This window comes from Festucalex cinctus, chromosome 9 (genome assembly GCF_051991245.1).
Source record: "Festucalex cinctus isolate MCC-2025b chromosome 9, RoL_Fcin_1.0, whole genome shotgun sequence".
Taxonomy (NCBI): Eukaryota; Metazoa; Chordata; class Actinopteri; order Syngnathiformes; family Syngnathidae; genus Festucalex; species Festucalex cinctus.
In genome coordinates this window covers 11,576,921-11,598,829 of record NC_135419.1, presented here as the reverse complement: position 1 = coordinate 11,598,829, position 21,909 = coordinate 11,576,921, and the positions used below count along the sequence as shown (strand labels likewise).

Sequence of the window (21,909 nt, the reverse complement as noted above, 5' to 3'; positions counted from 1 at the left end):
GCCAGGTAGCAAGCGGCTTGTCATTCTCGATATCCTTTGAATTATTCCTTTTCGGCTTCATTTTGCTTCTTTTCTACCTTTCCATAATGCATGACGGAAAAGCCAATAAATAGTGGCAGAATGCGAACGGAGCGCTGCTTTTAATGCAATGTTTGGAGCGTGTCAAGACTCACAATCAACTGTCACGGAGAGAAGAAGAAGTGTGAATGAGAAAACGCCATAACACAAAAAGTGGGGTTATTTGCCAACTACAATTCATAGATTTTTTTTTTTTTTAAGCAGTCCTGTGTATTAAAAAGTGGCGAAAGCACAGTTGCAGAAAACGACTGACCTGGCATTTTCTATTTCGAGGTTATTGTTGTGTAAACATACCCATATATACAATATTTCTTCATATTGTAACTGGGAGTGTTTATTTAGGGGGCATACCAGGCTTCTATCAGGGTTAAAGCATACAAATATACATTTTGACAATAAAGCAAACAGTATGTTTTTTTTCCACTTAACTACAGTAAATAACCCTGTAAAAAAACATATTGTAATATATGTAATTATGTATCATCTATTCTCTATAATAAAGAATTTAATATAATAAAAAACAACCCTAGCCTGCATCTAAAGGTTATGAGAAAATGTTAGTTAATTCTTTTAAATAAAGTCATGTTTTTGTGTAAATAATAAAAAAAAAAACAAAAAAAACATGAATTTGTCAATTTTTTTAATATTTATTTATTTGTAAAAAAGCAGAACGTTACAGGATATCACACTATTTTTTAAAACATTTAAAAAGGCCAATATTTATATAAAAAAGTTAAATGATACAAGACATCACATTTTAAAAATAAATAATTTAATGTAACAATTTGAAATGTATTACTTAAAAAAGAATGCTGAAAAATATCACATTATTTTAAAAATATGTTTTTGCAAAATGAGAATCTTACAATATATTGTCTATAATAAAGCATTTCATATCATAAAAAAAAACCATAGCCTGCATTTAAAGGTAATGAGAAAATGTTAGTTATTTTTTTAAATAAAAAAAGTAATATTTTTGTGCAAATGGTTTAAAAAAATATGAGTTTGTCACAATTTTTTATTTATATTTGTAAAAAAAAAAAACAGAATGTTACAAGATATCACACTATTTTTTAAAACATTTTAAAACGTTAAATGATACAAGATATCACATTTTAAATATAAATAAATAATTTAATGTAACAATTTGAAATTTATTACTTAAAAATTAATGCTGAAAGATATAACACTACCTTTTTAAAAATATGTTTTTCCAAAATGGGAATGTTACAATATATTGGCTATTTTTATTCAGGGGAAAAAAGGGGAAAAAATTATTGAAAAAGTCAAATAATGCAAGATTTCGCATATTTTCCAATTCAAAATGAAAAAGAAGAAGAGTATACTGTTTGTTTTGACATGTTTCACGAACGCAAGCTCAAGTGGACCTCCTCTTCCCTCCATTTTCTTTCATGTCCTGAGTGTCAAAACTTTGGATACCCCTGCTATATAACAACATATTGTTCTATTTCTACAATGTATGACAACATCCGTCACTCACTAAAGAGGAGCTCTACTCGCTTGCTGTATATTTCTTCATCATTTTTTTATTTTTTATTTTTTGGATACTGTTGTGTTTGCCCCGCATCGAATAAAAAATCCACTTTAAAAGCTTTCTGTCCAATTCCTCTCCCCACCAAGGAGGAACGCTCTATTCCAGTTAACCTGACTGATTGACTGAATGCATACAGCAGCACTTTCCTATTAAACTCCCAACTCAGCTTTACAGATGCCATATCTGCAGTGTATGTTGTGGAATTATGGAGGAACAAAAACTGACAAAATTATAAATGAATAAGTAAATAAATAAATTAATTAATAAATAGATAATCGTCTCTGTGTGCCCTGCGATTGGCTGGCGACCAGTTCAGGGTGTACCCCACCTACTTCCCATAGCCAGCTGTGATAGGCTCCAGCACCCCCCACGATCCTTGTGAGGAGTGAGCGGTTAAGAACATGGATGGATAAATAAAGTGAAAAGAAAAAAACATAAAAAACATAATTCAAAAATTAATTTAAAACTATTTCAAAGCAAATAAAAACATAAAATATATACATAAACAAATAAGTAAATAAGTACAAAAATAAATGGTAAAATAAAAAAAATAATAATAAATGTGGAAATAAATTTAGAAATAGAATTAAATATCAATCAATAATTAAAAAGTCTACATTCTGCTCTCATATTCATTTATTTTGTGCTGCAAACAAAGCCTGCATGAAATGCGGCATGTATTGTTATTCAAATGAGGGGGCGGTCCTAAGTACGCCATGCCAGTCTATGTCAGACTGTGCCCGTGCTACAGCAAGGGCTGAGAATTCACACAGAGAATATTTCATAATCAAAAGGCAGTTGGCAACGGCAAATAGTTCAACCCATGACGCACTTAGGACTGCCCCCCTTATTAGAATAACATTTCATGACGCATTTCATGCTGACTTTGCAGCATGAAATAAATAAATAAATATGAGAGCAGTGTTTTTATGTATTGATTGATATTTAATTATATTTCTATATTTATTTCGACATTCATTTTTATATTTATTTGTTTTTATTTTTGTATTTATTTATTGGTATTTTTTTATTATTTCCATTTATATTTTTTTATTTAATTTTTGAATTATAGTTTTTATACACAGTTTTTATTTATTTATCATTTTGACAGTTTTGGTCCTCTAGATTGGAATAGACAACACATGGGTGTATTTGGGGAAAAAAAAAAAAAAATCACTTGAAAAGGGGAATGACGTCATTCAGTCCACTAAAGCGGAGGCCCCCTATTTGAAGAAATATGATACTATATATATTTTTTGAAGAGTCAGTATGTTTTCGTCTTCCTTATATGTGTGTGTGCGCAGCTACTAACCCAGCTGAAGGGGAACATGGAGGAGGAGAACCGACACTTAGCCGAGCAGAACCGCAGCCTGCTGAGTGAGAACCGGGCCTTACTGGAGCAGAGCTTGGAGCGCCGCGACCAGCACTACACGCAGCAGAAAGAATATCAGTTAGTGCACGCACACAAACACGCACGCACGCGTACACGTCGCTGACAGGAGAGGATCAAGTGGATTGAAGAGTAAATCAAGTCTTGTTACTTGGGCTGCAGGGCTTCTTAACAGGATTGATAGAATTAAAGCTACAAGCAGCAAATAGTACTTGTGTGTGACTGTAGGTGGTTGTGTGTGTGTTCACGTGCCGCAGACTACACGTGTGGAGGTCTGTGTGTGCGTGCGTGAGGAAACCGTTTCACAGTCCAACAGCCCCCAGCAGTGTTGCTTTTAAATGTTAAACAGACTGCTTGCAGATTATCCAGAACTAATAGCGATCATGCAGGGCTGCTTCACCCTTTAAGACTAATTAGTCACATTGCTCCCAAATTACATTATTGCCCTCCCAATTTTCCCCAGCAGTGGTTAAATTTATTCAGGCTGAATTTGTTACTTTGAGTTTGCAAATTGCAAGTCCAAAGTTTTGAGTACGGAAGCGTATTGCATTCACTTGAGAAAAAAACAAAAACAAAAACAAACAAACCTGTTTTTCTGACTAATTTTTTGGGGGACTTTGTTTGTTTTTTTTTTTTTTTTTTTTTTTTTGAGTAATTATTTTTTCTGTTTTTCTGAATATTTTTTTCCTGTTTTACTGACTATTTTTTTTCTGTCATAAAAAAAAAAAAATCCGAAAAAAGGGAAAATATTATTCAGAAAAACAGAAAAAAAAACTATTCCAAAAAAACAAACAAACAAAAAAAAACATTAGGAAAATTATTAGGAAAAAAAAACCTATTAGGAAAATTATTAGGGAAAAAAAAAAATGGAACAAACCCCCGACCCCACCTCCGGCCTTATACTAACTGCCTACGAGCTGCGTATGTCTCATCTGTACATGTACCGTATAGTTTATACAGTAGTCTGCTTGCGAGGTGGGAGTCACAAGATGGCCGCCCTGTGGCTTCAACGGCTTGCACTGGTGCATATGGGCTATCGGCTATCCAGTCATATATACAGGTCAGTGGCCTGAAACAAGTCATTTAGAGATTAGAGGTTAAAAAAAAAAATTACTCTGAAAAACAGAAGTTGGCGCTCTGTTTTTTGGAATACTTTTTTTTTCAGTTTTCCTGAATAATATATTCCCCCTGTATTTCTGAGTATTTTTTTTTCTGTTTTTCTGAATAATTTATTCCCTGCTTTTCGGTATATTTGTTTTATGATAGAAAAAAAATTCAGTAAAACAGAAAAACAAACAAACAGAAAAACAGGAAAAAAATACTCAAAAAAACAAAGCTCCCCCAAAAATTAGTCAGAAAAACGTTAGGTTTTTTTTTTTTTTTTTTTTTTTTTTTTTTTTAATTCAAGTGAATGCAATATGCTTCCGTATTTGAGTACTCAACTACAATAATAACCACATTGTTAATATGTGCCCAGGAGTGTCAATCAAAAGTATTTATTTATTTTTTGGGGGGGTTTTTTGGATTAAGAAAAGCCATTTTGACACAGCTTTTGTTTTGGACCGAGATGAACGGTTGGATGACGTGGCAAACGGTGGTGTTTATTTTTAAAAGAGAACCTCATGCACCGGTGACATCTCTTATTAGAAAAGCAATTTAATAGCAATCATCCGCAGAAATATATTCAATATTCAACCGCACACACGACAAATTAATCTCTCAAAAATAAGAAAAAGGGCCAAAGACAGTTCCATTATAAAAATGAAATTGGGCGGTGATTTGTTTTCTTGTGAAATCACACTTCCCTCCGGAACGATTGGAACAGCAAGGCCAGTTCCGTTATTTGTGCAGCAGATTGAAAACAAAGATGAATCTGACAACAGATCGAGTGTTTACGGGCATATTTAGATCTGATAGACAATTTACATGATTGTTTATGGAAACACCTACAGTTTTGCCTTGAGAAGAATTACCTTATATCAACAGTTAATGCTAACACATAATGGGAAAGCCATAGACAGGCTAACGAAAAGCATCATACACTTCAAGCAACAATTATTTGAACACAAGCGACAATATAAAACTGCACAAATTCTTTATCCTCTGTGAAAAACGACGAATTTTACTGCTATTTACTTGTCATTTATAGTAGTTGTGAAACTCTTCTTTGCTTGTCTTCATGACTGCATTATACTGCCCCTGGTGGCCAAGTCGCATATACCAGAATGAGTCATAATCAATTAATTATGACGCACAAGCTGCCCCCCCCAAAAAAAGAAAAAAAAAAAGGGCTGGGATGGATTAATGGGATATCCACTCATTTTCACTGGGGAATTATAATTTTAGATAAGTGTTTTTTTAGTGTGTGTGTGTGTGTGTGTGTGTGTGTGTGTGTGTGTGTGTGTGTGTGTTTTGGTCACCTTAACACACTCCAGTTAGGTAAAAAAAATAAAAAATAAAAAATAAAATAAAAACTATTTGGGTTTTATATATATATATATATATATATATATATATATATATATATATATATATATATATATATATATATATATATATATATATATATATATATATATATATATGTATTGTATCAAAAAATAAAATAAAATATGCAGGTTTGTAGTACAAAACCCAATTTTGGGAGTAAAAAAAAAATAAATATATATATATATATATATAGTTTCATCCAAAACCCTTTTTTTTTTTTTTTTTTTTTTTTAAATGATTTGAAGGTTACATCCTTCATCCACCTTATTGGGTTAAATAAATAGCCCAAAAACAAAAAGTTTAGTTTGTCAATTTTTTGACCCATTTGGGTCATTTATGACCCAACGGTTATTAAAGTGTAACATCTGTTTTTTCTTGACAAATAATGCTGTCAATCAAAATGATCTGATATCAGATTCATATGTCAGCCTACATAAAAAAGTTGGCAGCCTACAGCCAATACAAAGGAGTTTACTTAATTAACGGTTGAAATACTTTTATGACAGTGTATGTATTTCGAGTCTTAAAACGGCCATATATAATAACGATTTTAGTCACAAATTGGACCAACCTGCTAACTTGGGTCAATTTTGCCAACTTTGTGTGTTTGGACAAAAAAGCTCAACAATTGGTTCAATAGACTCAAATAGACCCGCTATTTGGGTCTATTGATTTTATATTATATTCATATTGATATTACAGTACATTTTTTTTTACCTAATTTTTTTTTTTGGTCCCAGCAGTTTTAAGGGTGTAATGTGTAAATTCAGGACTGAACAGAATCCAGAACACCAAATTTTCAGTTTATTGAGCTTTTTGGGGACAAAATAGCACCGCTTTGGAGATGAGTTGCAAAAAGTTTTTTTTTTCTTGATAAAATCCAAATGTAAGTAGCAGAGCAGCAGAGTGTGCTTCATCCTCTGGGAAAAATAAGAGTCTATAAATGTGAACTCCCACTTAAGTTCCAAGCGGCTGCCATTCTCCGCAACAGAGCCGCACCACTAGCATGAGAATAAACGGACCTCAATACTAAACTTTACGTTCCATTTTCCAGCGCTGAACCGAGCTGACCTCTCTTAACATGGCCGAACTTCTCCGCCCACAGTCGAGCGTCGACAACTAACAGTCAGCCCAGAGTGTCAGCGACTTTTTGCTTCACTATTTTTTATCCCGAGCCGTTTATCATCCAAGGCAGGTCTGCAGTTGCAGGCTATTTTTCAGCCTTTTTCTTTTCTGCGCCGTGCGTGCCTGAAACCTTGATCAGCAGCACTAAGCCCACTTTTATTGTGTTCTCCTGGCTTTAAAGCAACACGAAGAAAGTCATTTGATTGATGTTATTGATAGAATATCAGCAATAAATGTATGAAATGCTGCAGTGATGTTTGTGTTCTCCTTCAGGGAGAAGCTGAGCGAACTCCGTCGGGAGAAGCAAAAGCTGGTGGAGAAGATTATGGACCAGTACAGGGTTCTGGAGCCCAATGTGCAACCTTCACCTTGGAAGGCCAAGTATGACGCTGATAATGATGTTCTAATTTTAATACAATTTTTTTTTCAGCCAAACTCAAACAATAAAAACGAACTATTCAATAATATACTGTTTTATACACCGAGCTATGCCCGACTGTCTTCAGTGTCAGCACAGGAATGTGCTGCAAATCCAACATAAAAGTGGAATCACTCAAATAAAAAGTATGGAGTGGATTATTTTTACTGCATGACCTGAATCCCAATATATTTTACTGAAAGGTTCTCTGTAAAAGCATTCCAAGGTCTGGTCACCAAGAAAATACTGCTCTCTGATGTGCCCTTATTTGGAAGGCCAAAGCATGAAAAAAAATATAAAGAGGTGTCAAAATTATTGCATTAATTTTGAGTTAATTTAAAGTTACTTTAACACTACTATTTTTTTTTTTTAATACACTGGAAATGTCTGTAGTGGGGGAATTCCTGTCCCAACACAGAAGACATGTCCACGTCAAAATTTTGTTGTAATAAATTGAATAATAATGCATATATTTGTGGAGACTGGGGTCAAGTTGTATTTTACAATTTAAAAAAAATGTGCATAATTTCACAAGTTACTTCATATTAAAGATTAGATAGCTCTTAATATGAGTTGTCACCAACATCTTACAAATAAAAGTATGCCATCTAGTGGCAGAAAAATGTCCTCAACACAAATTAATATCACACTCGTTTTTACAGTACATCTTTTGAATTTTAACTCAATTTTATGAATTACTATGAAATTACTGTATCAATGATTAAAAGATGCAGACACATTTTTATTAGTTTAACATTTTTTTCCAGTTTTATGTTAAGGACAGTATGAAAATTATTATTATTTTTTTTACATATTATTGTACATTTAGAACAGATATAAAATTTGCGATTAATTTAGAGATAACTATTGTAGTCATGCGATTAATTACTATTAAAAAAGTCATCGCCTGACACCCCCTTGTGTATATATATATATATATATATATATATATATATATATATATATATATATATGACTATGTAGTGTGTAAGGCTCATATTACTTTCACCCTGAACCCATTTTCATGCTGCCCATTGAATTGTGTGAACCATCATATTGGGCCTCTGCTGTGCCCTCTGTGTCCCCGAAGGAAATCTAACTGGATTGCAGACCGGATGAAGAAGCTCATCAAACCCCGCGGAGGAGCGCGAGAGGGACGCGGCCTCGTCACGGCCGCTGGCAGCGTGGAGAACCTGGCCGACAGAGGCCAATTCACATCCGACACACCTCAGCGTGGTGAGGGCCGCGCACCCCGGCGCTCTGTCTGCCTTTCGCAAGGATTTTCTAACACGCTCGTCTCCATCAAGCGAGGCCACGGGCGTGCATAGACATCAGCTCATGACTAGCAAGTGAGCGCGGCAGCCATTGCGCTGCTTTCTCCTTCAAGCTTTCCCTGGCGCCGAATTCGCAGCACTTCATTCTTCTCTTGATGCACTCTGCATTTGCAGAGATTTTTTAAAAGAAACTCTATAGGCGGCATTAACATCACCATTCTGATGGAAAGGATAATTCACACCTCATTTCCTCAGCTCTATGTGCACTGTAAAAGCTTGCCTGCTTATCAGTTCTCACATTTTGTCCTCAGTACTGTCAGACTACTTTTCAGATCTTCCACAGTACATAGAAGAAACTAATGTAGATGATTATCCAGCACTTGTTATCCTGTTGAGGGTGAGCTGTCCTGAGCTATCCCGGCTGAATTTGGGCTTAAGGTAGCCAACACATTGGACTGGAATTTGGCGAGATAAAAGGAGACTAGGCTTTAGACTAGGTGATATCAGGTCTAAATTTTGGCGCACAGATAGCGTCATTCAACTACAACACAATCTATTATTAATTTTGTTTTTTAGTTTTATTATTCTCGTATTCTAAACATGAATATCAAAAAATAATTGATGTAACAGGACTGTGTTGAACTTTTAACCTACCCAGTCAGGACTGATATATATATAAAACACTATTCCACAAATGGCACCAATCCAGTGGAACGGCCCATAATATGTTTTTAGATGGCCACTGATCAACTTCCCAGGCTTCACAATCCTGAGATTTTATTTTTAAATTTCTGCATCAAAAGAATTCGGCTCGCTTTTAGTCACAGTCTGAGCTCTCCTGCCCGTAAGAATAATAGTGTGATCAACTTTATCCGAAATGGCCTCGCTCCAAACCTGGCAATTAACGCAATGAGCAAAGAGGGTCCCTTAAGGCTCTAATAGCGGCGGTTAAGTCTGTCTTTGATAAGCTGAGACGCTTCGGTCTTTGTATAAATAAACCTCCGCTGAGATCAATGTTCCATTTATTATTAGCTTCTAATGCTTTAATCTTTACCTCCTCCACTGTGCGTACAATCGACTTCCTATATGAATTAATGCAACGCTTTCAAAAGGCAATGCATCATATTCCCCCTTGAATTACACTGAATCCACATTGCACGGTCCGAGAGGAGCAAAAGTTGAATGACATCAAAGTTGCGATGCACCAAAAATCAGATCAAAATCTCCAACATGAGCGATTCAAAAGAGAAACCAATTTATTAAATGCTTTCATTTTGAATTAGCGGGTTAAATACTATTCTTATGCTTTGTATGTCAGCCTTTTTCAGCTGCCTCTCTTGAATCATCGCCATGGTAACGAGATGCAAATTATTTGAATTCAAGTGCAATCTCATTTTAATTATAGAGTGGGCATTTTTTTTCATGTTGCGCAGGTTTTGTGATACTTCACACATTCATTAACAATCCCCTTATGAGTGTGCACTTTGCTTAGTGGCAGAATAAACTCTTGAGAGGAGGAGGGGGGACTTCCTTAAGTAGAACTGGACTCGGGGGGCTTCTAGTGAAGACGATAAGAGAGAAGTAGGGAAGCATTATGCTCAATGCATTTTTCAAACAAAACTCAGCGGATGCTTCATTAGGTACACCTGCATAGTCTAATGGGAACTAATATCAGAGCTATGTCACAAAAAATGTTACTTTGGAAAGTCTAGTGCTATTTTGCATTGATGTTATGTGCTCATTATTATGATTGCCATTATCATTGTGGGAATATTAAGGTGCAACCTCAGTGATAGCATGAATCAAAATTGTTTTTTTACTGTATATAGTATAGGTAAAAAATAGATTACTATGTAGAAACCCATTTTGATTCACATTACATGTGCTACATTTCAATGTGCATCCTCCACTGCTGAAGAACACATATTAATCCATCTAAAACTATATTTGATGTTGTTGAAATCCGTCCCGTGAGATCATTTATGTTTTTTTGTTGTTGTTTCCAGAAATAACATAGCCTTCAAATGGCCCCAAAGATAAAAAAAAAAAAAAAAATCAAGCGGTGTGAGCTCTGGAAGGCCACTTCACACGACCAAACGGAATAAAATCAAAGCATCTGGAAACTACTTAACTAACCACTGATACAACCCTGTGAATACCATAATGAGATGGAAATCCTGGAAGGTTCCATCTTCGTTTAGCAGGCATGAGCAAAAAAATGCCTTCTTGCAACTGAAACATTTCGACTTTAAGAGTTCCATGGAGGACACAAAATGAAATGCTTTCAAAACAATGGTGGTCATGGAGAGCATATTATATACTGTAAATCAAAATTATTTTAATAAAAAGTTTATTTTTTCTATGTACCGAAACGAACTGGACACCCTATATAATAATAATAGCAATACAAACAATAATGGTGGCACCAGCACCCGAGTTAGTAATATATAATATTGTGGTATGTTTGCGCAAATATGCAGAGGGAAGCGAGGCGGCAGCAGCTCAGTGCATCATGGGAAATCACCCAGCAGGCTTTGCATACAGTAACATAACAAAGGCGTGATTTACACAGTGAAGGAGACTTCTTACCACAGGCTTGTAATATGAATTTGCAAGATTGCAGCATGGTTATGACAAATGTATGCTTTTGATATTCTTAAGACTGGATGCACCTTTTGCAGCAAATCCATACGATGATTATTATATGGGTGCATGGAATTATAATATATCCTAATAAGATGAGGGCAAAGGCGTAATCTTTGCCCTAGGTCAGGGGTGTCAACATTGTTGTTAGGATTTCCTGTAAAGGGCTGTAAAAACCATATAGGAACTGTATACAATATTTCCTATTTACTATCTATATTATGTATTTTTTTGACACCTGTACCCTAGACTATATTTCATCATTGGATTATGTCTTTATGAAGACTTGAATAGCATATAAGACCTGCAGGTCATCCAGGATCAACGTGTTTTATGCATTATATATAATAATTATGTATATAATACATCAATTTTCCTCACATTTTGCAGATCCTTGCAGTGCCCCAGGTTCTCCGTGTCCCTCGAGAAAAGCTCCACTCCACACAGAGCCCGAGATTTCTTCTCCCACTAGCCTGGTCCCACGCTCGGGCTCCGGTGGTCGTCGTAAACTGGGATCCCGTCACGGATGGGGTTTGACCAGAGGTGGCGCCGGAGTTTCGCAATCCTTCAGTCCCGGCGACCAGAAGACTCCGCCTCGCCTCCGCCTGCTTTCCGGTCAGAACACCACCACCACCACCACGGTCCTCTGGGAGAGAGAGAGCGGCGTCGGAAGCGCTCCCCAGCAGGCAGCGGAGGCCAAAGTGAGAGGTTGGGAGAGCCTTGAGGAGGAGACAAACGGAGGTGAGGAGGAGGCGGACACAAGATGATATTAACAGTTGATGAAGTCAGAGAGTACGCGTTATTTATTCAAGTCTTCTCTGTTTTACAGGTCAGCTTTCTTGCAATGACACATGAAAAAGACTCCATTTATTTGTATTTAACAATCATTGAGGTTGCACACAAATTGTTTTAAGACTATCACTTTGTCAGGTTTACTGTTTTCAATAAAAAGTCCTCACAGTATTTTGATACAAGTATGAGGAAACCCAACTGACTGATGAGCTTTTCATTTACTGTACCTACCTAAAAACGGTTATTTTTCATCAACTTGAAAATATATGAACAATACTTTGCCTTCACAAAGGCAATTGATCGACCTTTTGTGGTTGGCAGCACAGTGGACAAGTGGTTACCATGTGCTTCACAGTTTTGAAGTTCTGAATTCAAATACAGGTTTAGGCCTTCCTGTGTGGAGTTTGCCCTGTGGTTGCTTGGGTTACTCCGGCTTCGTCCCATATTTAAAAAAACATGCATGATACACTCTTAAGCCCAATTCACACTGGCTACGGAACGGAGGCGATGCGTTTTCCGTACGGCGGCCGTACGTACGCCGCAAGGATAGAACGCATTCAAGCTGATGAATTAAAGCCACCAAGAAATGGTTAACAGGTTTTCAAGTTGGTTCAAAATGACACAAGTGGCGGGTCTGTCCAATTTTTGACCAAAATTGGGCTATTTTTGACCCAATTGTTTGTTTTGTTTTTAGTGTACCCAGCGTGTTGGGTTGAGGATTTGACCAAGTATGTTGGGTCAAGATTTTAATCTAACAAGGGGTAAAACTACCCATAATGATGTGTGTGAGCTACCAAGAAATTAGTTTACAGGTTATCAATGTAGCTGTGGTTGAAAGTAAATCCTAACTTTAATCACCCATATTTTCTAAGCATATTAACATTAAATTTACTTCAGTGCACAATCAACCTGTTGAAATTGCCGACCAGCCTCAACTCTTCAGCTCGCCCAAATCTAATCTTCAACACAAGCAAGCCATTGGGTCAAAAATAAGCCAATTTTGGTTTAAAGCAATCCAATCTGCTACAATCCAAACCTTCCCAGCAATTGGTTTAGGAAAACAACCCATGCTTTTTTTCTTTTTTTTTTAAGTGTGAGCTTGCCTGTGATTGGTTGATGACCATTCAACAGTTTGTATTGCCTGAAGTTTCATACTGAGAACTGATCCTAATATTTTGGTTATCCTCTTTAGCTACTTTAGAGTCAAAATGCAGTGTACTTAAGTACTTAAAGTGGTATATTGTTTTCCAAGGGTTCCTTTTCATGTCCAATTCTCCATGCAAGAGCCAATCATGATAGTTTGGCGAGCAAGAACCTTCTGTGCTCCGAGTGGCATCTCGGTCTTCGTCAAGCGCCTCGTAGCGTAGCTAAGCAGTGAAAGCGTTCAAGTGGAGTAAGTGCACTTAAGCCGCGCTCGCACTGCGTCATCTCGTCTGCAATAAACCTTTATAGGATTATCTCAAATGTCCCGACTGCTCCCGCTGATTGATCTGCTCCAAGTTGGCTCACTTCAAGGTAAAAAAAGGAGAATAGCCTATTAGAGCGCGGGTGTTTACTCATAATGGACAATATTAACCCGGAAACTAGGAGAAATGAAGATCTGCGAAAGCGACGCGTCAAATAAAGGTTGTGTTTGACTCTTCAAGTGTGTCCGGTCAGGCATTAAAGCAGTCAACACGTCTCCTTCTCCTTATCTCTTTTTGAGGCGTTATCTTATATTCTGAGTGTGCAGTTGGATAAACGGGGAGAGACCTGGGCCATCTGGCTCACATGCAGTTCACTTTAGGGCTCCTGTAAAGCCAGTCAGCGGGCTAATGCTAAATGATCACTTGCACTAAATGGTTCCAGAGCAGAGCTGACACTCAGACAGATGGGGGGGGGGCTTGAACACATTATATGGATTTGCACATGGGAGGGTGCAGTTACCAAAGATATTTTCAAAAAGCCACTTTTTTTTCTAAATTCTCACAGTGGGATGGAGAGACAGCACTCAGATAAGAACGAAGGGCCTGCCACTTAAACCAGTCCTCCGTACAGTGGCTGTCAAAGTCTGTTCGTTCTGGAATTGGCTGCAATTGGGCGCAGCGCCAGTAAACGGCAAATGGCGTAATCAAAAGACAGCACACGTATTTCTGGTTTATGCTGTTGTTTTCACAGATATACTGTAACTACAGTATGGTAGGCTAGAACAGGCTCACATATGTGTCCATGTTGTCATCAAAGGTAATGGAAAGTATGGCCATTAGCTTAGCATCGCAAGCTCATCGAAAAAACAAACAAAACAAAGCTTAGCATCGCATAGAACTACAGAATAAGGAACTAAATTGTTTCACTCTTCGTCGCGAGAAGTTAAGCCACGGCAGCCATCTTGCGTTGCCACTCGCTAAGCACACCTAACTTGAATACATTGATTCCTCTGCTGCGTTTTCACATAATTTATTGTCTGTACAACAAAAATGCCACAGCGCGTGGTGAACGTTGCTCCAGTAAGTCTGGAAGAAGTGTTACATGCATATTTCTTTGTAAGTAACAGTGGCAATGAAAGATGGCTGCCCTCTGGCTTCAGCTATTTATGGGTGGGAACTCCCATCATGGAGCAATGAAGATGTCTTTTAAACATGTACAGTATACAGTTGTCATAGAAGTTTTCAAACAGTTTCAACAAGATTTTTTAAATTTTGTACTGTAGCCTACTTGGCATTTTTAGGCCACAAACAAAGTACTTCATGGACAATCGGCTCTAACGGATGACCCCTCCCCCTCAGTTAGTCTGTTAAATAGAGGTTCCACTGTATCAAGACATGAAGTTACAACTTGGTCACGGAACAAATTAAACTTAGTAAGTCGAAATACCAAGTACCACTTTAATATCTTTTCAATGATTCTCTGTTTGAATCTCCGCTGGCGATCGGTACGACCTGTTCCTGCCCAAAGTCAACTGGGACAGACCCCAGCTCATCCCTTTTGAAAATGGGTAGATAGACAGATGACCTCACTGTTTTTCTTTCCTTTAAAAGTCCGTGCATTTGGGTGTAGAAGACACAAGGGAATAGTCGGCGAGCTCACAACCCAGAATCCTGATCAGCTAATGGACTTCTAATCCACCTCATCAATTATGAACTTGACGCGGTGACGTCACTCCAAACGAATTCTTCTTCTGAGATGCAGAAAGTTTTTGCTTCTGTCACTCACTCTGAGTTTCCTTACGAATGCGAAGCAACAAGTCCAAAATCTGTGCCCGCCTTTGCAGTGTTCCAATTTAAAATTCCTCGCAGTGTGTCAAGAAGTTCCTCACGACCGCAGGCTGTTGTGAGGAGGAGGCGGAGGGAGATGATCAATTTTCACTTTGACCTTTGTTTATTCAGCCAACGCTCTTCGCAAGAAGACGAGTGAGAAATCATTCAAAAGAAGCCTGGGAGAAACTAAATAGAGGAAGATAAAAAAAACAACAACAACTAAAATGAGCGATTAGATGCCATTGTTGCTTCTTGATTCCTGAAGCGATGAATGATGGATGCGTGCCCTCGGTTGACATCGCGGCGTGGATCTGAAGACGCGGCGTCGCTTGCTTCATTACTGAGAACCCGAAGGCTGCAACACGATTGGCCCGCATTCACTTTTGGAACCAAACTTCTCCATGTTTAGGTCCTCCTCATTATTCCCCTCTGCCCCCTTAGCCTCAGTCCTTTCCTGAGCCATCACATTTTAATGACTGTGTCTCACTAACGGGCCTCCGCTGAGCAAAAACCTCACTTGGGCCACTTAGCCCGCTAACTGAGCAGGCTAGGCATCATAAATACTCGCAGCCGCATTGGATGTTTGTTAAGTCGGGCGTGTCTTTGCAGTCTGGCTCGTTTCCTTGTATCTGCACCATGCAACGACAATAAAGGCTTTCTGTTCTATTTGCAAGTCAGCACACGTCACCGGGACTTGACTGCCGATTGATCAGAATGTTGTGATTCACACTTTGTTGTCTTGGCCATGTTAGGGGGCAGGAGACAAGAGAGGCGCTCTCCGATGGAGGTGCGACGAGGTAAATTCAATTAATGATATTTTGCTCGGGGCGGTAGAAGAAAGGTCGGAGGGAAAACAACAAGTAACCCCTCGACCTTTCCTCTTCACAAAACTGTCACAATCCCTCCCCCAGCTCTCAGCGGGCTTTTACTCAATGAGGTTAGCTTGTGCATCTATAACTTCTTCCTCCCTCACCCCGTCTCCATCAGTCTCTCCATCCGCCGCACCCCACCCCCACACCACATCCTTCCTCTCCCCGAGTGTATTAAGGGGCTTTGACGCACTCAGTAAAAAGCTGATTTATTCCCTCGGAGGTATCGATCGTTTTTTGCATTAAAGATTATAATTCATTACCTCGGCCCCTTTTAATACATTAAACACTCCAAATAAAAATAAAACAGCCCCTCCTACCGCCACTTCCACCTAGACTCGCCGCGTCCCAAGGGTACGCGAAAACACTCACGTCGCGATGTCCTGCTTGTTGTGCTGGAACGGCGAAGTCCTCTTGAGAGGCGCACGCAAGCAGCCATGCGAGGAAGATGACTAGAGCTGCTTTATTTCGTTAAATGCAAAGTGATAATTGAAGCCCGACCTGAGGAGCACTGGGCAGCTAGCTACCAACCACGGGGACCAGACACAAGTCTTGACTCCACAACTTGACAAATAGAGAGAAATAACTTTAAAAAGTGCAATTTCTGCAGAAATTGCGTAGGAGTGCTGAAAGTTGAATGCTAATTCCCTCAATATGATTTAACAGCTGGCTAGCATAGCTTTTGTGTTCCTGTAGCGTTGCTAACGTTTTGAGCTGACTAACTATGAAACTGACTAGCTAAATTTGATTATTTTCTTTATCTCAACTTTGCGGATGCCATATTTACATCATTAAGTGTTCAAAGTTGCTGTAATGTCAAGTTTATCAGCCCTTCTTGCCCGCCTTTTATTGGGAAAAGTAGACAAAAATTGGTAAACATAAGTCAGATTCATTTAGCTAGCTAGCTAATGGCGGACATGTTGACTTGCAACAGCTGTTCTCATCAGTTGCTAGTGGCTAACAGTTTAGTTATTTGTGTCCCCCCCCCCCCAATATATATTTTTAGAAACTTTATGTAATGCTTACGCCCAAGCTACCGTAATCGTGACATCAGTTGAACCATTTTGATCTCCAACTGGCGACGTTTTCTCCAAAATGCTGCTAAGTTGATTTCATTTAATTTTTTACTTCACGAACGCAATATTATATATATAACATATGAATATTTTTGAGAAAAAAATAAAACCTAAAAAACAAATTAAAACTACCTGAATTAAAAAAAAAAATGTCAAAAGAAAAAAAATAGAAAGAAACTAACGAAAAATCCAAAAGTATTTTAACCTCGGTTCAGACTATTGGGGGCACGTAGAACATATACTGCAAAGAAAATATTTGCCCTGATTTCCCCTTTAGGGCGGTTATGCTAGCTAATACTATTGATGAGCCTCATTTGTTTGAATTGAATAATTCCATAACAAAATACCGTTGTTTGTAACATGGGTTCATGAATGTGTACATGCTAGATGCACAACATTGGTGCTTTATGAGCCTCTGTGTTTTAAGTGATTTGCCGCAGCTGGTGAACCTTGAACCCCGACAAATAGGGTTAGAGTTCACTGTAAATCTTATTTTTATGTCATATGCGGTGTTTGGGGAAAAATACTGGTAATTTAGACAAAGTAAGGAGTAGAAAGGGCAGATTTCAGATTTGAGTTCTCAAAACGTAGGAGTGAAAGTATAAAGTCGACAGACAAAATAATACTTGCGATACTGTCCCTGAAAAAGTCAAGATTTAAGAAGCAGCGTGTGTCCGCTATTGATTTTGGCCCAAATGGCTGCACCAATTCCCCCACAGCAAAATAAGATTGCCCCTCCCCCTGTCCCGTGACCTGGATAGATTGATTCGAGAGGACTTGAAGAGCAATCTCACTGATTTTTACCTCCTCCGAGTGTCACTCGCTCATCATCCTTCCTTCCTTCCATTAAAGGACTCCTCCACCTCCAAACTCGTGTCCACTCATCCCCCACTCACCCTTTAACTCCTCCCCCCGTCGCCTCTCTTTCCCACTGACAGGCTTTCAGACACTAAATCAGAGACATTGATCCAGCCCAGCCCAAGTGTCCTGGATTCTGCTAAAGAGCCATTTTCATTTCACAAGCAGTTTACGGGCTGGGCCGACCCCACCTCCTCCCAAGTAAACAAACACCCCCCCACCACCCCCCATCGTCCTCTCATCCATACACATCAACCGTCGCACCTTCACGACTCATCCTTGCCGAGTGAACGCTGCTGTTTTTCCTCATGCATTAGCCTGACCTTAAAAATGAGGTTCACCTGCATTTCACAGAACCTAAAAGGTGAAATGACCGCAAAATGTTAGAAACGGCAGAATAAGAATGCAGTGCTAAAGCAGGGGTCACCAACATGGTCGCCACCGACACCAGATAGCCACCAAGGACCACATGAGTAGCCTGCGGGCTTGTTCCAAAATAGCTCACCACTGATGAGGCATTGTGTGTATAAATGATAATCTGAAAATGTATTTATTGAAATTGTGATAAGTGAAAATGTGTATTGGTATTTATGTTTTCTAAATAGTGTGACAAATCATTACCATAATCAGTGTTCTCACATAAATAAATGTCATTACTCTTAATTATTAACAGCTATTGATGTCAGCATGTCACTAACCCCCTCCCACTCTTTTTTAAAAATTGATTATACTGTCGATTATTCCAGGAATCGCCTCCGTTTCAAGGCATACATTTTTGTGTCAACCAATTTTTGTGGTCAAGAAATCATTAATATAATCAACGTCTTCAAATAAATGTCATTACTATAATTATTAACAAGGGCTGTCAGCGTGTCATTAAATTTTTTTTTTTTTTTTTTTTTTTAAGGAATTGATTATATTATCGATTATTTCAGGAATTGCCTCCATTTCGAGGCATAAATTTTTGTGGCCGACAGGCAATTGTATTCATTAATGGAAATCGTTAAATAGGATTATTTATTTATTTATTTGACAGCAAATTAACTTAGATTTATCTAAATAAATCTTGTTAAAAAAAATAAATAAATAATAATTTTATTTTTATTTTGAATAAATTAAATTCACTAAATAAAAATAAAAAAAATTATTGAATATTAAAATATAACAAATAAGAATATAAGAAATATTCACATTGTTTTTGCTTAGCTAATTGTCACGAGAAGCAATCACGAGCTATATCAGTAGGGCACGATTACGCTTATTGCGATTAAAAAGCTCATCTTTTTTTATTTATTTTTTTATTTTACTGTGCTGCTTTCCTGCTTTATTTTCCTCCCTTTTTAAAAGACCCCGGCTGTTCTGGCTGCAACTTAAAGGCCAGTCTCAGTTTGCCACTTGGATGGTGCGGCTATCACGAGCAGTAAGCGTCAACGTATGAGCGGGCCTTGGGGAGAAAACAGTCCCAGAGCCGCACGGTCTCGTCGAGCCGAGGTGTCACCGAAGGCGCTAAAGGCCTGCTGGATCACAGCTGACAGCTTGGACTGTCTAACTGTCATCTATTATTGTCAGAGGTGGAAAAGGGAATCATAGCCTGTACTTTAGTAGAAGTACAACTACAGACTGAAATGGACTACTTCTATGTTAAATAGTCTTTTTCTTTTCTTTTTTCTTTTTTGCTGTCAATTATAGCGTTAGCACAAAAACTTCAGGTTATTGCTAGACCACAATAAAAGGGCATAAAAAGCCTACTAGAACACCTAAAAGGTATTTGAAATTAATCAAAAGTCCCATTTAACATGAGTTGGAATGTGGTTGGTTAATTCTGAACACAGACCTATCATGGTGAAAAAAAAAAGAGGGTGTGTACACTTTTGCAACATAACCTCAGTCGGATATTTCACTTCAGGTTATACAAACGAATTAATTTGAGTTGTATAGGTCACATTAATGGTGGAAATAGTTTTGAAGGGGAGTGTAGACTTAGCATAGTCACCCTTTATAACATTTATCAAACAAGCAAACAGTTTAGTTTGTTATTCAGAGTTTAGAAATAGCTTCAGTAGCAATTACCTGTACTTTGAGTTGCATTTCATCAGAAACTCAAGCGCTTTCCAAACAATAATAACGCGGTCTTGAAAATTGAGGCTTTGCAAACCACCAAGGGAATATTGTTAAATCAGTTTTTATTTTTCAGGGATCAAACTTGTTGAATGATTCTTTCTTTTATTTTTAATTAAAAGAATAAATCAAAAATAAAGCCTGGGTATAAAAAGAATCATAAACACTGTTAAAGTTGTTTATTGCACCTGGAAAAAAAGAAAAAAAAAAGTGGATTTTTGTGTTGCACACCTGCCAGTGGGGCGGAATACCGCATCACTCGTCAGTTTTTTGTTGCCCCCGTGGGTGGTTACTGGAAGAAACACAAGCTATGAATGTTAGCTTATTAACTTTTCATCATCTTGGGAACACACTGAACAAGTCAGGGAAAAGACAAAGACAAAAGCAAATTTAAACGTGATCAAGACTATGTGAAATAATCACCATGCTCGTCAACTTACCTTTACGACAAATTGAGAGAAGAGTCCAGACAATGGCGGCAAATTACTGCTGTATTCTAGACGAAGCTCCTCAACCTTCGGCAACATAGTTCCTTGGCACCAAGATACTAGAAGATGGCGCCAAAGCACTATTTGAGTTTTCCTAAAAAGAGTTAGAATTGCCTATAAATGTCATAAAATGGTGATGTGGGTCTAAATAAAGCTCAACTCACTTCAATATAGTTATTTGGCAAAAGATACCAGACAATGGCGACAAAGCACTGCTTTACTCTATACGAAGCTCCTCAATCTTCTGCAACATAGTTCCTTGGCACCAAAATACGAGAAGATGGCGCCAAAGTACTATTAAGTTTTCTTAAAAAGGGTTAGAATTGCCTATAAATGTCATAAAAAAATTGTGATTTTGGCCTAAATAAAGCTTACCTCACCTCAATATAGTGCTTTGGCAAAAGATACCACCAGCAAAGCACTGCTTTAGTCTATACGAAGCTCCTCAACCTTCTGCAACATAATTCCTTGGCACTAAGAAACTACAAGATGGCGCCAAAGCACTATTTGAGTTTTCCTAAAAAGGGTTAGAATTGCCTATAAATGTAATAAAATGGTGATGTGGGTCTAAATAAAGCTCAACTCACTTCAATATAGTTATTTGGCAAAAGATACCAGACAATGGCGGCAAAGCACTGCTTTAGTCTATACGAAGCTCCTCAACTTTCGGCAACATAGTTCCTTGGCACCAAGATACTAGATGATGGCGCCAAAGCACTATGTGAGTGTTTTTTTTCCTTATATATATATATAGAGAGAGAGATTAGGGTCCTGAAAAAAATCTGCAAAGATGAATATGATGCAAAGATTGTTTTCTAAAAATGCATGTAGACTAACTAATGAACTAAATAACTAAGGTTGGCAAAAATACATCTTTGATGGGAATAATAAATTTGCCATTAAACAGCAAGGTGGCTGTCAGCCAATTTTTGGCCCTCCACAGAAGCTTGTGGAATACGACAGAGCCTCCGAGCCTCCCAGTTAGCCAAACAGTTGGCATAATTGCTCCTCATGTGTCAAGGAAAAAAAAAAAAAGAGGAAAAGAAAGCCGGAGAGACGGAGATTACGGACAGGACAGTGATGAAAATTGGTGGCGGGATAATGAGACTCGTTTTCTTTTTATCCTCCCATCCTGTCTCTCCCTCTCTCTCTCTCCCGTGCTCATTATTCAGATTGACTGGTTGGAGATTAGCTTCACAGTCTGCTGCTTATTAAAAAAAAAACAGAGTCCCCTTAGATGAGTTCATCAGGCTCTCCATCCTGCTTCTCCCTTCATCTTCCCGCCGGCTTTGCATCCTCTCATCCCTTCCTTTTTTTTTTTTTGCCTGCCTCTCAGTTTGAACTACGTCCTCCCTCTCTCCTCCATCTGTTTATTTTTCCACTCGGCTGTAATGTCGGGAAGGGGGAGAAAAAAAAAAAAGGGAAATGAGGAAGAGGAGGAGGAAGAAGCACAGGTTCAGGCAGGGAGAACAATCAAAGAGCTCAAAATCCCTTTGAGA

General features: G+C 38.1%; 1 protein-coding gene and 1 long non-coding RNA gene across 5 annotated transcripts in view; one reads left to right on the top strand and one right to left on the bottom strand.

Moving 5' to 3' along the window:
* Positions 1-11,967, top strand: part of ccdc88b (coiled-coil domain containing 88B) — a 60,635-nt gene extending 48,668 nt beyond the window's left edge. For 2 of the 3 annotated variants that reach the window (XM_077532317.1, XM_077532316.1), the window contains 5 exons: positions 2,938-3,083; positions 6,912-7,019; positions 8,147-8,292; positions 11,364-11,714; positions 11,803-11,967. In XM_077532317.1, the coding sequence (XP_077388443.1) occupies positions 2,938-3,083; positions 6,912-7,019; positions 8,147-8,292; positions 11,364-11,714; positions 11,803-11,828 (777 nt within the window). In that variant the 3' untranslated portion in view covers positions 11,829-11,967. Of the gene's footprint in view, positions 1-2,937; positions 3,084-6,911; positions 7,020-8,146; positions 8,406-11,363; positions 11,715-11,802 lie in introns of those variants that run through there. The other variant, XM_077532318.1, reaches the window with a different exon arrangement.
* Positions 1-21,433, bottom strand: part of LOC144025916 (uncharacterized) — a 37,072-nt gene extending 15,639 nt beyond the window's left edge. For both annotated transcript variants that reach the window (XR_013284984.1, XR_013284983.1), the window contains exons 1-3: positions 20,363-21,433; positions 20,154-20,214; positions 11,355-11,692 (exon numbers count right to left, since the gene is read on the bottom strand). This is a non-coding gene — a long non-coding RNA (uncharacterized LOC144025916). The remainder of the gene's footprint in view (positions 1-11,354; positions 11,693-20,153; positions 20,215-20,362) is intronic.
* Positions 21,434-21,909: the final 476 nt, after the last annotated feature.